Here is a 16,754-nt window from a genome sequence, read left to right on the forward strand (position 1 = left end):
AATTACTAAATGAAATAGATATCCACATGTATTACCAGAGTAATTCATCTTGATGAAGGTCTTTGTGTTCAAATATTTAGTCATGGGGGAATTCTACAATATTTGCACTTGGAGCTATAATAAAATTGCAGAATTCCCCCAGCACTGACTATTATACTGGTTGAACTATTCTGGTCCAGGACTCGCTGTTCCGGCGACATCTGAGATCTAGCAGGATCATGGATACTGTAGAATGAGAAAGCCTCTGGACCAGAAAGCCTCAGCTGCACAAGTTGTCAGCAGCTGGTAGTGGAGCCTATCTGGCAGCGCGCAGTTCACAGGGCCAGTAGCCTGAGGAGGGAAGCCTGACTCACAGCTGGGGGCAGCAGAGTCCTGGAAGTGGGCTTGCAGCTGGAGGTGGGGAGCCTAGGCGGCAGGCGAGCAGCAAGGGACGATGAAGCTCAGGTGGCTGGGGTGGGGCCAGCAGCAGGGAGCCCTACCAGCTGGGGCAGAGTTCTACCAGACAGAATCCAGGCAGCAGAGCCTGGGCTGGAAGCTGGGGGCAGCTGAGCCCCAGCAAGCAGGGTGTGGGCAGTGGAGTCCTGGCAAGTGAGCCATGGGCAGCAAGCTGGCCAGGGGCCAGAATGGGAGCCTGGAGAACCTGGAGGCCTGACCTCCCCTATTCAGCAAATTCCCTCGTTCAGGATCACTCAGGACCCAAAGATGCCAGATGAGGGAAGTCCAATCTTTACTAATAGGCTATGTCTACACTGGCACCCTTTTCCAGAAATGCTTAAAGCGGAACAGTTTTCCGTTATAAGTATTTCCGGAAAAAGCATTGGCAGGATGCTTTTCCAGAAAAGCACTTTTTCCGGAAAAGTGTCCGTGGCCAATGTAGACGCGCTTTTCCGGAAAAAAGCCCCGATCGTCATTTTCGCGATCAGGGCTTTTTTGCGGAAAAGACTACTGTGCTGTCTACACTGGCCCTTTTCTGGAATAGTTTTTTTGGAAAAGGACTTTTGCCCAAACGGGAGCAGCATAGTTTTTCCAGAAAAACACTGACAATTTTACAGTAGATTGTCATTGCTTTTCCGGAAAAGCAAGCGGCCAGTGTAGACAGCTGGCAAGTTATTCCGGAAAAGCAGCTGCTTTTCCGGAATAAGTGGCCCAGTGTAGAGACAGCCTAGGGAACAACTATAAAAAAGTTTCTAAGGTAAATACATTTCTATGTCACTTTGTATATGTGAATTTCATTTTCAACTGAACAATTAAATTATTTATAAAGTCAAACTGTCTGATTCAAATGGATGTTACCAAATAAGGGATGCAGCAGCTTAGCATTTCATTTAAATGCAATATTATTACTATTTTCATGCATCAATAGGCTTTGACTATGAAGCTAAAGGAACACTTCAAGATATACATGATATATTATTATAAAACACACAATTAACATCTATGCATCCTAACTTGCAAGGTACTGAACCCACTTAACACCCATTGATTTCAACTGTTTTTTTGAAAATTCACTATTTATGGTACATACCATTACATATTGTTTATTGTTTATTATGGAAAATTAAAATAAATGAGTTAGTGAGAAGACAGAATCTTCAATATGTAGACTGCAAACACAGTAGGGGGATTTTTATTTATTTTAAGTCTTTCTATTAAAATTTAATCAGGATTAGCAACACACACAAGAAGACACAAAACCATCGTGCTTTCAAATCAAATAAATTTCTATTCTCTGTTAAATCTTTTGAGAAAAGGAAAGTAAGCTGATTCTACTTCTTTGATGTTGCAAAAGCTCTCAGTTTTGATGGATTCACCCCGTCAGAATACCTGAAACAGGTTTAATTTTTTATTTAACTGAGCCACATCTTTTACAAACCATTTGCAAGAACAATTCAATTTAGATTATTCTGTTATATTCTTGAATTTACTGATAAAAAAATTGAGAAATTAATAGGTTTTTACAGCGTTATGTATTTTTGAATGTTTAATATCAAACATTTTAGAGCATTACCCACTTTAATGCCTTCTTTTTAAAATATGGCATGCTTAATTAAAGAGCTGAATTTGATATTCAAAAGTTCTGCATAACATTTTAAAGGAGAGAATGAGATGAACAGGGTTGTTAATCTGACAGGAGTTGTAATCCTAAAGAATAAATCCTGCCACATAAAAAGTATCCTAAACTCCCAAGTGAAGTGAACGAAATCAAAGAAAGCATTTAGCATTTGCAAAATCATAACGTGAAGCAATAACATTCATATTTTTGTAATCTGAAATATAACTAGGTAAGGACTGACTTACCATTAAAAAAATAAAGCAAGTGTCCAATGTGACTGAATAATAAGGGATATACTTCATGTAAAAATGTTATGGTATAACAAAATATAATGCAGTACCACAAATAATTTTTCAAGCCATATACCAATCTGAATTTGTAGTATTTACACACATATATACATTTTAAGTTAAACATTAGCGAAGCACAACGTTGCATTAGTGCCACCAAAGCCAAATGAATTACTGAGAGCAATGCGTCGTTTTTCACTTTTCCACTCTTGCGCTGTTAGCGGAACATAATTGAGGTCAAACTCTGGCTCGGTTCTATCCAAGTTGAGAGTAGGTGGTAAAATTCCATGGTAACAGGACAGTACAGAAAAAGCTGCCTCTATAGCCCCTGCAGCCCCCATAAGATGTCCTGTTGCTCCCTTTGTTGAGGAAACTGCTAGAGTATATGCATGATCTTTAAAAAGTCTCTTGATAGCTTGATTCTCAGCAGCATCTCCTAGTGGCGTAGAAGTGGCATGTGCATTGATATATGTTACATCCTCAGGACATATTCCAGAAGCTTTAATTGCTGCAGACATACATCTAAAGAAAAAGAAAAAGAAACAGCTTGATTTCCAGCAGTCTTTTGTAATCACTGCCATCTGTACAGAGTGGAAATATTTATTCAATGCTAAAATCAGAATGGTTGCATTTTATGGGCACTTTGTTCCAATGCAAATAACTACACAAGATGGAAGACAGAAGAATCAGATCCACACATTTTATCAGCAACAGAAGAGTAATATACACACTTAGATCTCAGGAATCATAAGTATTTTGTTCTTCTATAGATAGCGTGTAATTGAATAGTCATGTAACTGCATGCAATTTTAGCGGTTACATGACTATTCAATAGTTCCCAGAGATGGGGTCAGCAGTCAGTGCGCTCCCAGCCCAACTCTCACGGAGCCCCCTGGCACCCTGCACTGCTGCCTCTCTATCAGAGGCAGCAGTGTGGGGTGGCAGGCTGGAGCCAGTCCACTAGTTTAAAAACCAGCTTCCTGTGCAAACTGGCTCTGCCTGCTGCCCCATCCTACTGCCTCTGATACTGAGGCAGTAGGACAGGGCGGCGGCAGCCCCTGCCTGCAGGAGGCTTGAGCTCCCCGTGGACAGGGACTGCTGCCACCAAGCAGCGTCTGTCCGCACTGGGCCTGGGCTCACAGTGGACAGAGGCTACTTCACGGGATGTCAGAGCATTCTTGTCCACAGAGAGCTTGGGACCTCCCACAGACGGGGGCTGCTGCCACAGAGCAGTCTCTCTTTGCAGCAAGCCCAGGCCACTGTGGACAGAGCCTCCCTGCCCCATTTAAGGGTGGAAATGTCCAGAGCCCAAGCCCCACCATCCAAGGTGGGAGTGGAGCTGCTGATTCCACTTCAGCCATGGGTCCCAGCAAATCTAATGCCTTGGCAACCTCATTAAAATGGCATTATGACCCACCTAGGGGTCCTGACCTACAGGATGACAACAGCTGAACTCTAAGGAGGGATTTCACAAAAAAATGAATACAGCTCCACATTGTATTGTGTTTCAAGTAGATTTCCACAGCAGAAAGGAAAATCATGAGCAGTGTTCCCTGTAAGCTGGATGCTCATGCAGCCACTCAGGAGAGATTCCAGTAGCGCCCAGCTGATTATCAAAGCAATCACAACGAGGTTTTTTCTTTCTATTGGTGTTGCACGTTCAACATGCCTCAGTGGACATAAAAATATATTCTGCAAATGGATGGAAAAATTCATACATGGATGGAAAAGATTAGAGGGAACATTGATCACGAGTGCATCTTTCCCTGCTCACTCTGCCCACGGACGCTTCTTATACCGTAGGTATGACTGAGCGTTTTGGTTTCATACAGCCTGGAACTCCTGGAATTCCTCTGCTCTATATAATTTTGTATTTTTCAACATAAAATACATTTTTCCCAAGAAGTGATGCAGTCCACCTTTTGTCCACAAAAGGCTGCTGTGGCACCAAAACAGTAAGCTGCATGAACCCGGTCAGCTGTTCTGGCACAACAGTTGCCTCCCGTGGGCAAAAAGTAACACTGCAGCACTTCTGGGGCAGAATGTATTTTCTGTGGCGGGGAAAAACGTTATATGCCACTGCTGCAGAATTCCCCCCAGGAGCAGTGTTCATCACAGCACTCTGCCTACAGACATAGGTTAGGACAGAGTGGGGCACACAGAGCTGCTGTAGGGTCACAGACTGGGGTTCAGAATGGCTAGTGGGGCGGACAGACAGGAGCATGGGCTCAGGAGTTACTGGAGTGACAATGTTGAGCCTGAGGGTGGGGAGTGCAGGGACAGATGTGCCTGACTAAGGAAAAGAAGGTTGGAGTCAGCATGGGGGAGACTTCCCAACATCCTACCAATTCTACCCACCCAAAAAATGCCTTCCCCCATCCACATCCAATACCCTCCAGGTTCACTCCAAGGCTCCTTCCCACTCCCTCAATTCCTCTGTTACCCAGCTTCCCCAAGCCTTTGCACTGCTGTGTTTAGTTCTGTATTGTAATTTAATCAAATTACTCAAAGTCCTGTATTCTGCCTTGTGAGGAATCCACACTGAAGGCCTGATTCTGCATTAAGATCCCAACAGAGCAAGGCACTTAAAAAGCGTCTGTTTTAATCACGTGCTTTGCATAGAAACTTGTCTACATAATTTGTTCTAATTATGTCCTACATCTTTTGAGAGCATTTTGACTATTTATGCTGGTAAATTCTAAGGAGTTGGTTAGTTTTCAAACATTTTTTTCCTGATCCAACTATTGATACCCACAACCCAGTGGAGATGGAATGAGGAGTTTGGGATGTGTGGAGAATGAGGCAGAGGGTTGGGATGCAGGATCGGGGGGTGGGGATGGGAATGAGTGGTTCAGAGTGTGGGAGGGGGCTCTGGGCTGGGGTGCGGGAGGGGGTTAGGGTTTTGGATTAGGGGTTAAAGTCTCTGTGATGGGGCTGGGAATGAGGGGTTTTGAGTGCAGGATGTGGCTTCAGGTTGGGGGGCTCAGGGCTGGGATGCGGGGTTAAGGCACCCAGTTACCTCCAGCAGCTCCCAGTCAGCAGCACAGCAGGGGTGCATGGAGGCAGGCTTCCTGCCTATCCTGGCACTGCAGACTATGCTGCATTCCAGAAGTAGCCAGAAGTAGGTCCGGCTCCTAGGCGCAGCAACACAAGCAGCTTCACATGGCTCCCGCCCACAAGTACTGCCCCTTCAACTCCCGTTAGCCAATGAGAGTGAAGAGCCAATGCTCAGGGCAGTGACAGCATGGCCTTCCTGCTTAGGAGCGGGATCTGCTGGCCACTTCCCAGACTGTAGTGTCAGGACAGGAAGAGATTAGCAGTGGTTTGGCAAGTCACAAGTCAGCTTTCCCCAGTCTGTGTGTGCTGAGCAAGGCAACCCAATGCTTTACATTCCTGGGTCACAACACAAAGTTTGAAAACCATTGATTTAAGGGAATCGTTCTGAGAACTGACATTCTCCAACTACAACACAATCTCTTATGTACTAGATGTTCAGTATGGGTTAATTAAATAGCTTTCCTAAAGAACTCAGGTAACAGCATTACCTGCTTTCATAACTGAATGTCTCTCCTCTTAAATATTCATAAGGTTTTATTATACTCAGAGAGCCTTTAGCATGGAATTATAGTTGGGAGTAATTCATGGTGAACAGCTGTGTACATCAAAAGTAAGTGAAATATTTTCCATATTGAATACAGCTTCCATAATATCACACAAATAGGCTGGATCTAGTGAGATTATCTTCCCACTACATCAGTTTAAAAATAAAAATAAGATAAACTCTTACAAAAATCTTTCATTGTTCAGATTTAAGCTTTCAGGTTTTACGAAAATCTGCATGCCATTATATTTTAAACGCTCCCACATCAATTAAAGGTATGTGGATGGCATTCATGTTGACAATTTAGATAAATTTAGAGAGAATGTTGACCAACAAAAAACAACATCTTAATAATGTATCTGTCAAATTAATCTACAAATTCTTACCTAAAAGCACCATCTCCATCCGGATTAGGTGCTGTTATGTGGCAAGCATCACCAGAGAGTCCATAACCTAAAATTTCTGCATACATTCTGGCTTCTCTTTGCATAGCATGTTCATATTCTTCCAACACCAACACAGCGGCACCCTCTCCCATTACAAATCCTTCTCTCTCTGAGTGGAATGGTCGACATGCCAGTTTAGGGCTTGAGTTAAAGTTAGTGCTGAGTGCCCGAGCTCTTGCAAATGCAGCTACTGACAAGGGGCTAATAGAAGCCTCTGTTCCTCCAGCCAGCATCACATCAGCATCACCATAGGCTATAAATCTAAAAGAATCTCCAATAGCATGTGCTCCTGTGGTACAAGCAGTTGATACAGCATGATTGGGCCCTTTCAGCTGGTATTTAATGCTGATCTGACCTGCTGCCATATTGATTAAGATTTTAGGGATAAAGAATGGGCTGACTTTGTTATAGCCTTTTGTTTTAAACGTCAAGCCTGTATTGAAAATATCTTCCAGTGGAACCATTCCCATTCCAATCGCCACACCAGCAGTTAAGTGATCCAGTTCAGATTGCGGATGCCAGCCAGAGTCTTTCATTGCTAGTTCTGCAGCACCCATGGCCATGATAGTGGCAGATGCCATGGATTTGCTTTCTGATTTCGACACAAAGTTTTCTTCATTGAACTGACCTTTGCCATTTCCTCTTGGCACACAAGCAGCCACTTTACATGGAACACTTGTATATTCTTGCCCATCTAGAGCAATAATCCCACTTTCTCCTTGGAGAAGGCGATCCCACACAAATTGAGTCCCAACGCCAAGAGGAGACACTAAGCCAATACCTGTGACAACGACTCGCCTTTGATGTTTTGAAAGTGACTCGGTGCTGAAACCCTTTCTTAAACACTGCTGTAATTTTGGATTGCGAGACATAAAACTTAGAATTTTTAAGAAATCTTGTAATCCCTGTGAGATCATAATGGACAGCAGGGTACTGAAATGTGTTTCTGTAACAGGAAAAAAAGGCAACAATGAAATAGTTGATGTAAAAGGTATTTAAGTACACTAAAATTAGGACTAGCCTTTTAATGCACGTCTGATTTGTAAATTGCAGAGAATCATTTTCCTGGCATGACTAATATCTCATCATGATTATTTATTACAGTGAGTTAGGAACCTCATCATAACCTTTATGGCAGACAGCATGTTTTAGAGCAGGGGTGGATAATAAGTGGCCCATGGGCCAAATGCGGCTCACCAAGGCAAGCATGTCCACAAGTATGCCTGCTTGCAGCTCCTGCTGGATGTAGTTTGCCATTCCCTCCCTATTTAGAAAATGGGGCATTAGATCAGTGAAAGAGTTGGATTCTGTTTCCAGCTCTATCACTGATCTGACATGACAAGGCAAGTCATTTCACCTTTCTATGTCCCTCCTATCCCTCACACATTTTGTCTTGCCTATTTAGACTGTTAGCTCTCTGGGACAGGGACTCTCTTAGGGTATGTCTACACTACCCCGCTAGTTCGAAGTAGCGGGGTAATGTAGGCATACCGCACTTGCAAATGAAGCCCGGGATTTGAATTTCCCGGGCTTCATTTGCATAAGCCGGCCGGCGCCATTTTTAAATGCCGGCTTGTTCGAACCCCGTGCCGCGCAGCTACACGCGGCATGGGCTAGATAGTTCGAACTAGCAAGCCATTCCGAACTATCTGTACGCCTCGTTCCCGGGCTTCATTTGCAAGTGCGGTATGCCTACATTACCACCCTAGTTCGAACTAGGGTGGTAGTGTAGACATACCCTTACACCGTCTTCATACAGCACCTATTACAATAGGGCCTCAATCTCAGATGATATTGTAACACAAATAAATAAACTCTGTCACTTGGGTATTCCTCACTTTGCATTTTATAACAACGAATAGTCTGTGGAACCTTAGCGCCTAATAAATAAATAGATAAATAAATAAAATGAGCTTTTGCAGGCAAAACCTACTTCCTCAAATGAGCGGGGGCAGAGTGGGGAGCAGGAAAGGCAGGTCCCCAGGAGCTGGGGCATGTGGGGAGACAGCTTAAAAGCATATCTGATACCGAGGCAGCAGTATGGGGGGGAGGGCTATAAGGGAGCCAGTACACGTGGGGAGCCAGCTTTCTAGGCAGTTATATGGGAGCCAGGTACATGTTCACATCCCTACTTTCAATATTCTGCAAAAATATTAACTAATCCTTTGACTGCCCCTAATGTTAGTTTAACACTTTATGTATGAATGACTATCCATTTTATATTAGAGCAAAATAATGTTTTTACATCAAGCTGTTTTTGATGTAACTATTTAATAAAATCAGATTTTTTACCTTTGAGATAGTTTGATCAAGCTTTAACCATATATTTAGATCATAACATTCCATAAAGAATCAGTCAGTAATTTAAATTAAATTGTTGTTAATTGGAGGGGAAAGTAATGTAAAGTCATATAATATATATCAAAATATTGCCAAGCATGTGATGTAATTTACATTTATTAAAAATGTAATACAGTTGTCATTGAGAGGGCCATTAAATATGGCCACTTGCTCTTTTTAAGCAGTTATGTGAAAAGTTTCCAAAACACCAAATGTCACACAATCAAATGTATTTGCCTTCATCAAACATCTTCTATGCCATTACTTGCATTGGTATAGTGAAAATAAATTCACCGGAACATAATGATCTCACAAGATTAATAGCTCTCTTTGAAAATGACCATATTTAGCATCAAAACACTGCATTATTATATTAATGATATCTTTTGAAGTCCACCTTCATCTGAAGTATCTGGTATTAGTCACTGATAAAGAATAGGATTCTGGACTATTGGTCTGATTGGATTTGACAATTTGTGCAGGTGCTCGTTGGGGTATTATTTGACTCTCAGAAACTTTATTATTTGTGATGATATGCAATAAAGAAATAACCATACTTCACTATTAAGATTCCAAGTGGAGTTTGCAGGGCTTTCAATTTGAAAATAACTGTTTTCTCTTCTAAATGGAGCAAATTTGGTTTGATATCCATGAAAAATAAAAAAGCTTAGAATCCTACTATGGTATTTTTGACCAAATTAATTTTTCAGAGGGAGGGAACTGCACTTGCAGATAACATTGTTGTAATACAGTGCTGTTCTGCCTCCTGCTTCTAGATAAAGAGTTGGATGATTATTTTAACAGAGTTGTATTAATCTTGTGACAGCATTTGCTTCTAGTGCCTTTATTTCTATTGTGCCAAATGTTTAATGGTGTAATGTTGTTTTTTACCCATAAAAATATGTGATTTTAGTAACAATAGGTATTTTGGATCTTGGCCTTGTTCTTTTTGCCATGATCATGATCATGAGGGTTAGCCAGCAGCCTGGGAACTAAGGGGTTAACCTTACCTAGGTCAGGTAGATTCAGCCAATAGGAAGGTAGGTAGGAATTTCAAACTAGGACAAAGGAATTTTGGGGTTTCCCTCCTTTGTCTTGGGTGCAGTTTCTCTCCATCTACTGAGGGGGACAGACAGAATGTCTCCCTCCAAGAATAGACTCTTCACTCTTCTGTAAGTAGGGTAAAGTTTAGATAAATCCATTAGGTTTTATTGTTTTATGGTTTGGGATATGGGATCTGATGTCTGTGCATTTAAAAATGCTTTTTGCTCTCTTTTGTAACTAAACTCCTGGCCCAAGGAGTATTTCTTTGTGACTTTTCCATCTAGCCATGATGCTTGCAACAGGAATATTGTGTTGATAATAAAAGTTCTTTCTCTTTTCTTTTATTAACCAGGTATTGGTTAATTTTTGTGTCCTGGTTTTTACTTTAGGGGTGCCATTTCCCAAGTGACCTCTCCCCTGATTTTCTTATCAGTACTTGGGTGGTGGCAGCAGGATTTTATCCCCAAAATCTAGGTTGTTAAGATTTGGGGGGGGGGGGTTATACTAAAGCTTGGTAGATAAGGTTTTGGGGTACTTTTGCGGGCCCCCACTTCTGCATTTATCGTGCCTGAGTGGGGAAAGAGCCAAGACAAACAGGTACTAGTAGAACTTTTCTCACTTTTTTTTTTACAATGTTTTCCTTTCTTACATATGACTGAAGGCAAAAATGAAGAGTACTAAAGGGTCTGGGAAACCTATATTATATTTTGCATTTAGCTTTTTCAAGTTTGGTGAATATCTTTTCCAGTTGGAATGAGTGTGAAGAGAAACTGAAAATAATTTTATTTTCTGTGACAAACTACAAAACACTGTGGTTTTAAAACCACAGAAGAAGTGTGATGTATCTTTAAGGCTGCTGCTTTCATGTTTATATTCTGCTGTGGGTCAACATTCAGCATGTTTGGCAGCCAGACTTCACAATTTGCTATGATATATTGTCAAAAAGAAATCTTATAACAAAGTCTATTCCAGAAAAAAAACCAATCCTAAGGCACCACTGTTTATTTAATAGCTATTAATGTTCTAAAGAAATAAATAGAAATAAAAAGAAATAAAGTAATGTTAAACTAATATTAAAGGCAATCAAAGTATTAGTTAATATTTTACCAGCATATTCAAAGTAGGGTTGCCAGGTATCCGGTATTGAATCAGGTTGTTCGGTATTTTCACCTCCTGTCCGGTAAAAAAATTCAGAAAATACCCGACACTTAAAATGTCCGGTACTTTCTGATTTTTTCCCAGCCAGGAGGCGAAAATGGAGGCAGCCTGGCAACCCTTATGTTTACCAGGGAGCTGTCCGGCCCAGCACAGAGAGGTAAGATGGCAGACAGCTGCTGCCAGCATGTTAGGGCCTCACCACACAGTTTTTAAAGGGGCCACTTTTTTTCTCTCTCTCTCAGGGTCCTTTTTTGGGGGGGGGGGGTTCGGTATTTTTTCTGAAACCATCTGGCAACCATAATTTAAAGTATAAATCTCTATAAAAGTGCCAAGTGAGGGATACCCAAGTGAAAGCTTTTATTGATTTGTTTTCCAGTACCAACAAGTTTCCAGCCCTTTTGGCTGTAGAGAAAGCATCAAAATGTGACTCTGAGTACCCCTTAAAGGCTCAAATAACAGATAGCCTAGCTGTTGCCAAATGGGCCGCAAACTCCCATCTGCCAGGCCACAGCACATAATCAGGACATGCCTCCAGCTTTTATTTAGCCCCACCTGTTGGGGTTCCCCAGGAATTCCCTTCCCACCCACTTCCCCAGGCAGCAGCAGGACAAGTGGGGCGGCTGGCAGTGGGGAGTGATATGGCTGGAGCAGGGATGGCAGTGAGCCTGTCCCTACTGGGGCAGCTTCATTGCGACCCCGGTTCCAGCTCCAGTGGTCACTATGCAGCCCAGGCAATGGGGCCAAATGCCACGTGGAGAGTGGCTGCCCTAGACAGTGGGGCCAAGAACCAGGTGAAGGGTGGCTGCCTCAGCTGGCAGGGCCAAGCACCGTACAGAGAGCGGCTGCCCCTGCCAGCAGGGCCAAGTTCTGTGCTGATGGCAGCTGGCCCGGCTGGTGGGGCCAAGCACCGGACAGCCGCCAGGGCCAAGCACCCCCATGACAGGCAGCTGCCCCTACGACCCTGTTCTCTTCTCTCACCACTCAGCAGGAACTTTAAATTCTGGTGCAATTGATTTGCCTAATATACTTTGGGCTAAAATTACCCTAACAAATATGCTAATATTCCAGTGCTGGTCTACCAACAGTTTCTGAATTACTTTTCTAGTCCACAGTATAAAAAAAGTTGGGAACCACGGAGGCTATGGCTACACTGCCTTATTTGTGCGGAAGAGGATATGCAAATTGTGCTCTCATTTGCATATCTTCTTCTGATTCTTTTTGCAGCAGAGGTTTTGCACATAAAAGGCCCTGTGTAGACAGGGCCATTTGTCAGAAAAAAGCCCTCTTTCATAAGATCCCTTATTCCTTGTAAAGTGGGCTGTGCCCACGACAGCTCATGATGCCATCTATGTTTTGTTAGTCTTTAAAGTGCTACCCGACTATGTGCGGTTACATTTATCCTGTACAGACTAACTCCGCTACCCCCTGAAGCATCTGGGCTTAGCGCTTAATCATGAGAACAGTTACACAGTAACACTCCTATGACATAGTCCTATGGGGGGGGCGGGTGAGATTTGCCCAAGCAGAAGGGGAGCTCACTAAACTGAAAAATAAGACTGGGCAGTACTGCAGCGTTTTGCTCCCTGCCCCTGCCCAGGCGCACCACCCCGGGCCTGTGGATTTCTCAGCCTCTGAGCTGCGCCTGCACCGCTGGTTTGGAGCGGCCCCGGGCACAGCGCCGCCCAACAAGGGACTCCCGGGGGAGGGGGAGGGGCGGTGTTAAGGGCGTAGGGAGCCGCAGCCTCCCGCGCTTCAGCCGCCCACATCCCAGGCCACGCGTGGGCGGGGCCACCAGGGTCACGTGCCCCCCCCCCCACACGCCGTGGGGGGAGGGGCAAGAGGCCAGCAGCCGGAGCCTCCGTTCTTCCGCCTGCCGCGCGGTCCGGCCAGGCTGCTCGCTGCAGCGGCCCAGCCCCCGCCAGGTAACGGGACGGGTTGGGGCGGGGCGGGCGCGCTCCCGAGCCCCAGGCAGCCTCCGGCCAGGTTGCCTGGGACACCCACCCCCACCTCAGGTAACGTGTAGGCCCCGGGCTAGGGGGTGGCGCGAGGAGTCACGTGCGGGTGGGGAGGTCACGTGGCCGATGCCCCCCAACGTTCACTCAGGGGCAACCTCCGCACCCTCCTTGCTGGGGCAGCCCCGCCCCCATTGCCTGCGGGACGAGGGAACAGCCAGTTCCGGGGGGAGGGGTTTGTGCTCCGCGCCCTTCCCGAACCTCCCTCTTTTATTCCATCCCACCCCTGAGAGCGGCGCGGCTACGGGCCTGTTCCTCTGATGTCTGTGTCTCACCTCCCCTTCTCCTCTGTGGTCCGGTCCGCTGTGTCCTCCTCCCCTGCTCCAATGGCAGTGGGCTGAACCACGTGAGGACAAAAGGGGGGAGGCCCTCAAAGCGCTATTACTTGATACTCGATTTCCGAGTAATCGATGGGTCTGAAGCGACTGCACCAATCAAGGAATCTGCACTGGATTAGTAGGGCATGTGAGCAGCTGTTCCCGTGGCTTCTGCCTGCCTCTTGGGCCGTGAGGCTGGCTGGCCGCTTCGAATCCCACCCGAGACGCTGAGCGCAGCCTGCTGGAATTTGCTCTCGGGCAGTGGAAATAGTGTCCCTGCTTATCTTGGCGCAGAATGTAAGAGGTGCTAGGGCTTATGTACAGAGGCCAAAAAGAGGCGTTACGGAAGCAGCAGGCCACATCCCAAGGAGTCATGGAGGTTAACAAAACACAGAGCAAAGTTATATTGAAAAGGAAATTAATAATAATAATAATAAAAAGGGGGCCAGGTATAAGATATCCAGAATTAGAAAAGACGTTAAAGAGAAACCAAGAACTCAAAAACACCAGATAAGTAGTGGGGAAACCTATATTTAAAAGAACGCTAGGGTTATACATTCAAAATTAGGACATGCTAGTATGAGGATTTCGTGTCACAAAAATTGTCTTTAATTTAGGGATGTCAAATGTTGTTTACAAATATAACAGTGAAACTGCTAAAATCCAATTGGTTACATGTGCTGCAGCCTCTGTGGTATAAACTGTTTCTAAGATATATATGTTACCATTTAAATGATTAACCAATAAGCCTCAGCTTATCGGTTTCCATTGTAGTTAACTTTTATACTTCAGAGTCCAATGCAAAGCTTCCCTGGGAGAGGGCCAGCACAGGCTGCAGAGGATGGGGAGGCTTTGCTGTGCACTCTGCCTTATAAAAGTTAATCATAACAATCCTGCCTCTACACCTAACTTTTACTACATTTAAGCTGCTGTGGGGGTAGCTCCTGGATCTGGTGCAAGACAGGACTGAGGAAGCCTTCTCTTGTCAACTAATTGTGTAGTTGATAAAAATTGTATCGATTATACTATTAGTGGATTACCCACCTCTTAACATCTTTCACCTGTATTCTGTAAAACATAAGTTTCAGCAGTTAGCTTGAGGCCTACAAACTTTAATACTGATAAATTTATGTAACTCGCACTCTCCTTCCACTTCCCCCAAATGTAAAGGAAAATTTTGTCCATAATTAGGGATGTTACATTAGGGATGTAAAAAGTGTTGAAAAATAGTAACCAAATAACCGATCAAAATTCCATCTGTTACATGGTTAAATGGGCTGCACGGGCTGCTGGCTCAGCAGGCTCCCAGTTCTCCTCCCACCCCCGATAAATCTGTTAAACTGAGTTACAGTTAATTAAAAATAGGTCTTTTAAAAAAATCTATTTGAAAATTCTTAGTAAAATCAAAATTTACTCAGATAATATGCAATATTTGGGGGACTCTATTTTTCTTATAAAACAAAGATGTTGAATCCTAGAGGTCAGTGAAAAACTGACTGCAATTTAGCTATAGAGGCACTGATTTTTTACTGTAATATCATATGGTGCAACTGGAGCATCTATTTTAATTGTATTACTGTATATGCACTTATTTTTTGGGTGAGAAGGAAAAAAAATCTTCATACCTATTTCAGAGCTTCCTAGAAAGAAGAGATGACTATGCATTTTTAATCAATTAGGCTGTTAAAATGCTCCTACTAAGCTAGGAATTCTGTTTCCTTACAATTTCTGTAGTTCACTATTTACACTGGGTAATGCTTTTATGATTATCTGTAGGGTATAGAGTTAACAGGCTTATACAATTGAAGTTGTTTTGCATAGTGTCTTTCATTCAAATTGTGGAAGTATTCTTTACCATATGACCATTCTGTTCTGAGTTAGGGATGTGAACTGGTAACCTTAACGGGTGGTGTTTACTGGGTACCCGTATCTGGGAGCAGCTTGCAGCCCACCACTGGTGGAGGGCTGCTCTAGCCCCTCAGGGGTCAGGAGCTGCCCCGCTTTTGCCTCCATTTGCAGGGCTGGGAGCAGAAGCTATGTGTACAATTGTCCATTTTCCCCTAAGATTTTCCATCCTTGTACTTCTAGCATGGTAGCAAAGTTAATGGGAACTTTAGGATAAACAGGCTAATGGTTGGCTAGTTATGTTTTTAATATTATGCTTCCCAGACATGCTTTGAGCAGACTAGCACAACATGCTGGAGCATTACCTGTTGTGATCCCTCCCTCTGGGGCATCTGGTATTGGTCACTGTCAGCGGACAGGATACTGAGCTAAATGGACCTTTGGTCTGACTCAGTATGGCCATTCTTATGTTATGTTCTTATACTGGTACAGGGTATCCCTGCTATAAGTCACCCTGGTATACATCTGTTCCACACTAAAGTTGTTGACACTTGTAGGAACTGATGCATTAAGTCACGCAAAAAAATAAAACCTATTTGCACAAATGGAAGTCAGCCACTGGGAAAAAAACATTCCCCGATTTAAGTTGTTTCATTATAAGTCCAAGTTTTTTGGAACATATCTTGGACTCCTAGCGAGGATGGCCTGTAATAACATTGGTAGCATAATCCCTACATCTACCACAGGTAGAGTGGTGCAGCAGCAGCTGTTTGCTTTGAGGAATTGCTGATGAAGCTTTTGAAACTGAGGGGGAAACTTACCCTCCCATTCCACATTCAGCCGCTGGGTGACTGATCATCTCTTGGAGCAGGCGGGCAGGCGTGCACACGCTAAACATCAGCACCGGCTCACTGGAGAGGACACCTTCTGCCTGTCCCATCGGGAAAAGAATACAATGGCAGCTACGGGGGGTCCCTCAGCACCACCACACTCTCGAGCCGTGAGTGAGCTTTGCCAGAATGCCCAAGACATCTTCCTGGAAGCCTCACGGCTATTGCTCACATATGCGGATAATATCATCAGGTGAGTAGGGCGGACCAGTCCGTGAAACTGCAGCGGACACGCTGAGCAGGGTCAGTCTCGTCACAGTCCCTGTAGTGCATATAGAGCATCTGGTTCACGGTCTGCAGGCTGACGGGGGTGTCTTGAGCGGGCACAGAAGGAGCTTGGGGACTCAGCAAGGGAGGTGGCTGCAGTGGTTTAGCCCAGTGTATGCTGGTCATCTCTCCCCATTGAGTCACTTGCACCCCCCCCACACACACACCTTAGACAGCCTCCATTCTTCATGCTGTGTCACCACCAACAGTGTGTTGCTGCCATGTACTCATAGAGTATCCCCCAGTGCCACATCCTGCTGGGCCTAGACCTGGCTTTGTGGTAGAGTTGTAAAGAGGTAACCAGTTATCTGGTAAACATTGCTTTAGAGTAACTGCCTGCGGCACTGTCATGCCCCATCCCCTGCCATGGCACTTGCCTGGACTGGTCTATCTGGCAGCATTTACTTCCACCTCTGGAGAGTGGGAGGGCATGCAATTGGCTTCTAATGAGTCAGTTGCTTTTCTACCATGAGGGCACAGGCCTTGTGCAT

At 44.3% G+C, this 16,754-nt stretch overlaps 2 protein-coding genes across 9 annotated transcripts in view; one reads left to right on the forward strand and one right to left on the reverse strand.

Annotated features, from left to right (window-relative positions):
* Positions 1-1,601: 1,601 nt before the first annotated feature.
* LOC102447625 (3-oxoacyl-[acyl-carrier-protein] synthase, mitochondrial) lies at positions 1,602-13,368 on the reverse strand. Its single transcript, XM_006134314.5, has 3 exons — positions 13,220-13,368; positions 6,331-7,336; positions 1,602-2,865 (listed from the first exon to the last, which is right to left on the reverse strand). Exons 2-3 carry the CDS (start codon positions 7,305-7,307, stop codon positions 2,463-2,465), a joined length of 1,380 nt encoding a protein of 459 aa, XP_006134376.3. The 5' UTR covers positions 7,308-7,336; positions 13,220-13,368; the 3' UTR covers positions 1,602-2,462.
* The window catches only part of NGLY1 (N-glycanase 1), a 43,891-nt gene continuing 39,844 nt past the window's right edge, over positions 12,708-16,754 (forward strand). For 2 of the 8 annotated variants that reach the window (XM_075922020.2, XM_075922029.2), the window contains exons 1-2: positions 12,708-12,854; positions 15,853-16,189. In XM_075922020.2, the coding sequence (XP_075778135.2) occupies positions 16,062-16,189 (128 nt within the window). In that variant the 5' untranslated portion in view covers positions 12,708-12,854; positions 15,853-16,061. Of the gene's footprint in view, positions 12,945-13,419; positions 13,559-15,852; positions 16,190-16,754 lie in introns of those variants that run through there. The other 6 variants (XM_075922025.2, XM_075922024.2, XM_075922021.2 and 3 more) reach the window with 6 other exon arrangements.

The sequence above is a fragment of the Pelodiscus sinensis genome, chromosome 2, assembly GCF_052426305.1.
Source record: "Pelodiscus sinensis isolate ZL-2025 chromosome 2, ASM5242630v1, whole genome shotgun sequence".
Classification (NCBI taxonomy): domain Eukaryota; kingdom Metazoa; phylum Chordata; order Testudines; family Trionychidae; genus Pelodiscus; species Pelodiscus sinensis.

Excerpts from the sequence above, each read along its gene's own strand:
- LOC102447625 (XM_006134314.5), bottom strand. The coding sequence starts at position 7,307 with ATGATCTCACAGGGATTACAAGATTTCTTAAAAATTCTAAGTTTTATG. Across the intron at positions 2,866-6,330 it reads GATGGAGATGGTGCTTTTAG|ATGTATGTCTGCAGCAATTA; the intron begins GTAAGAATTTGT and ends CTTTTTCTTTAG.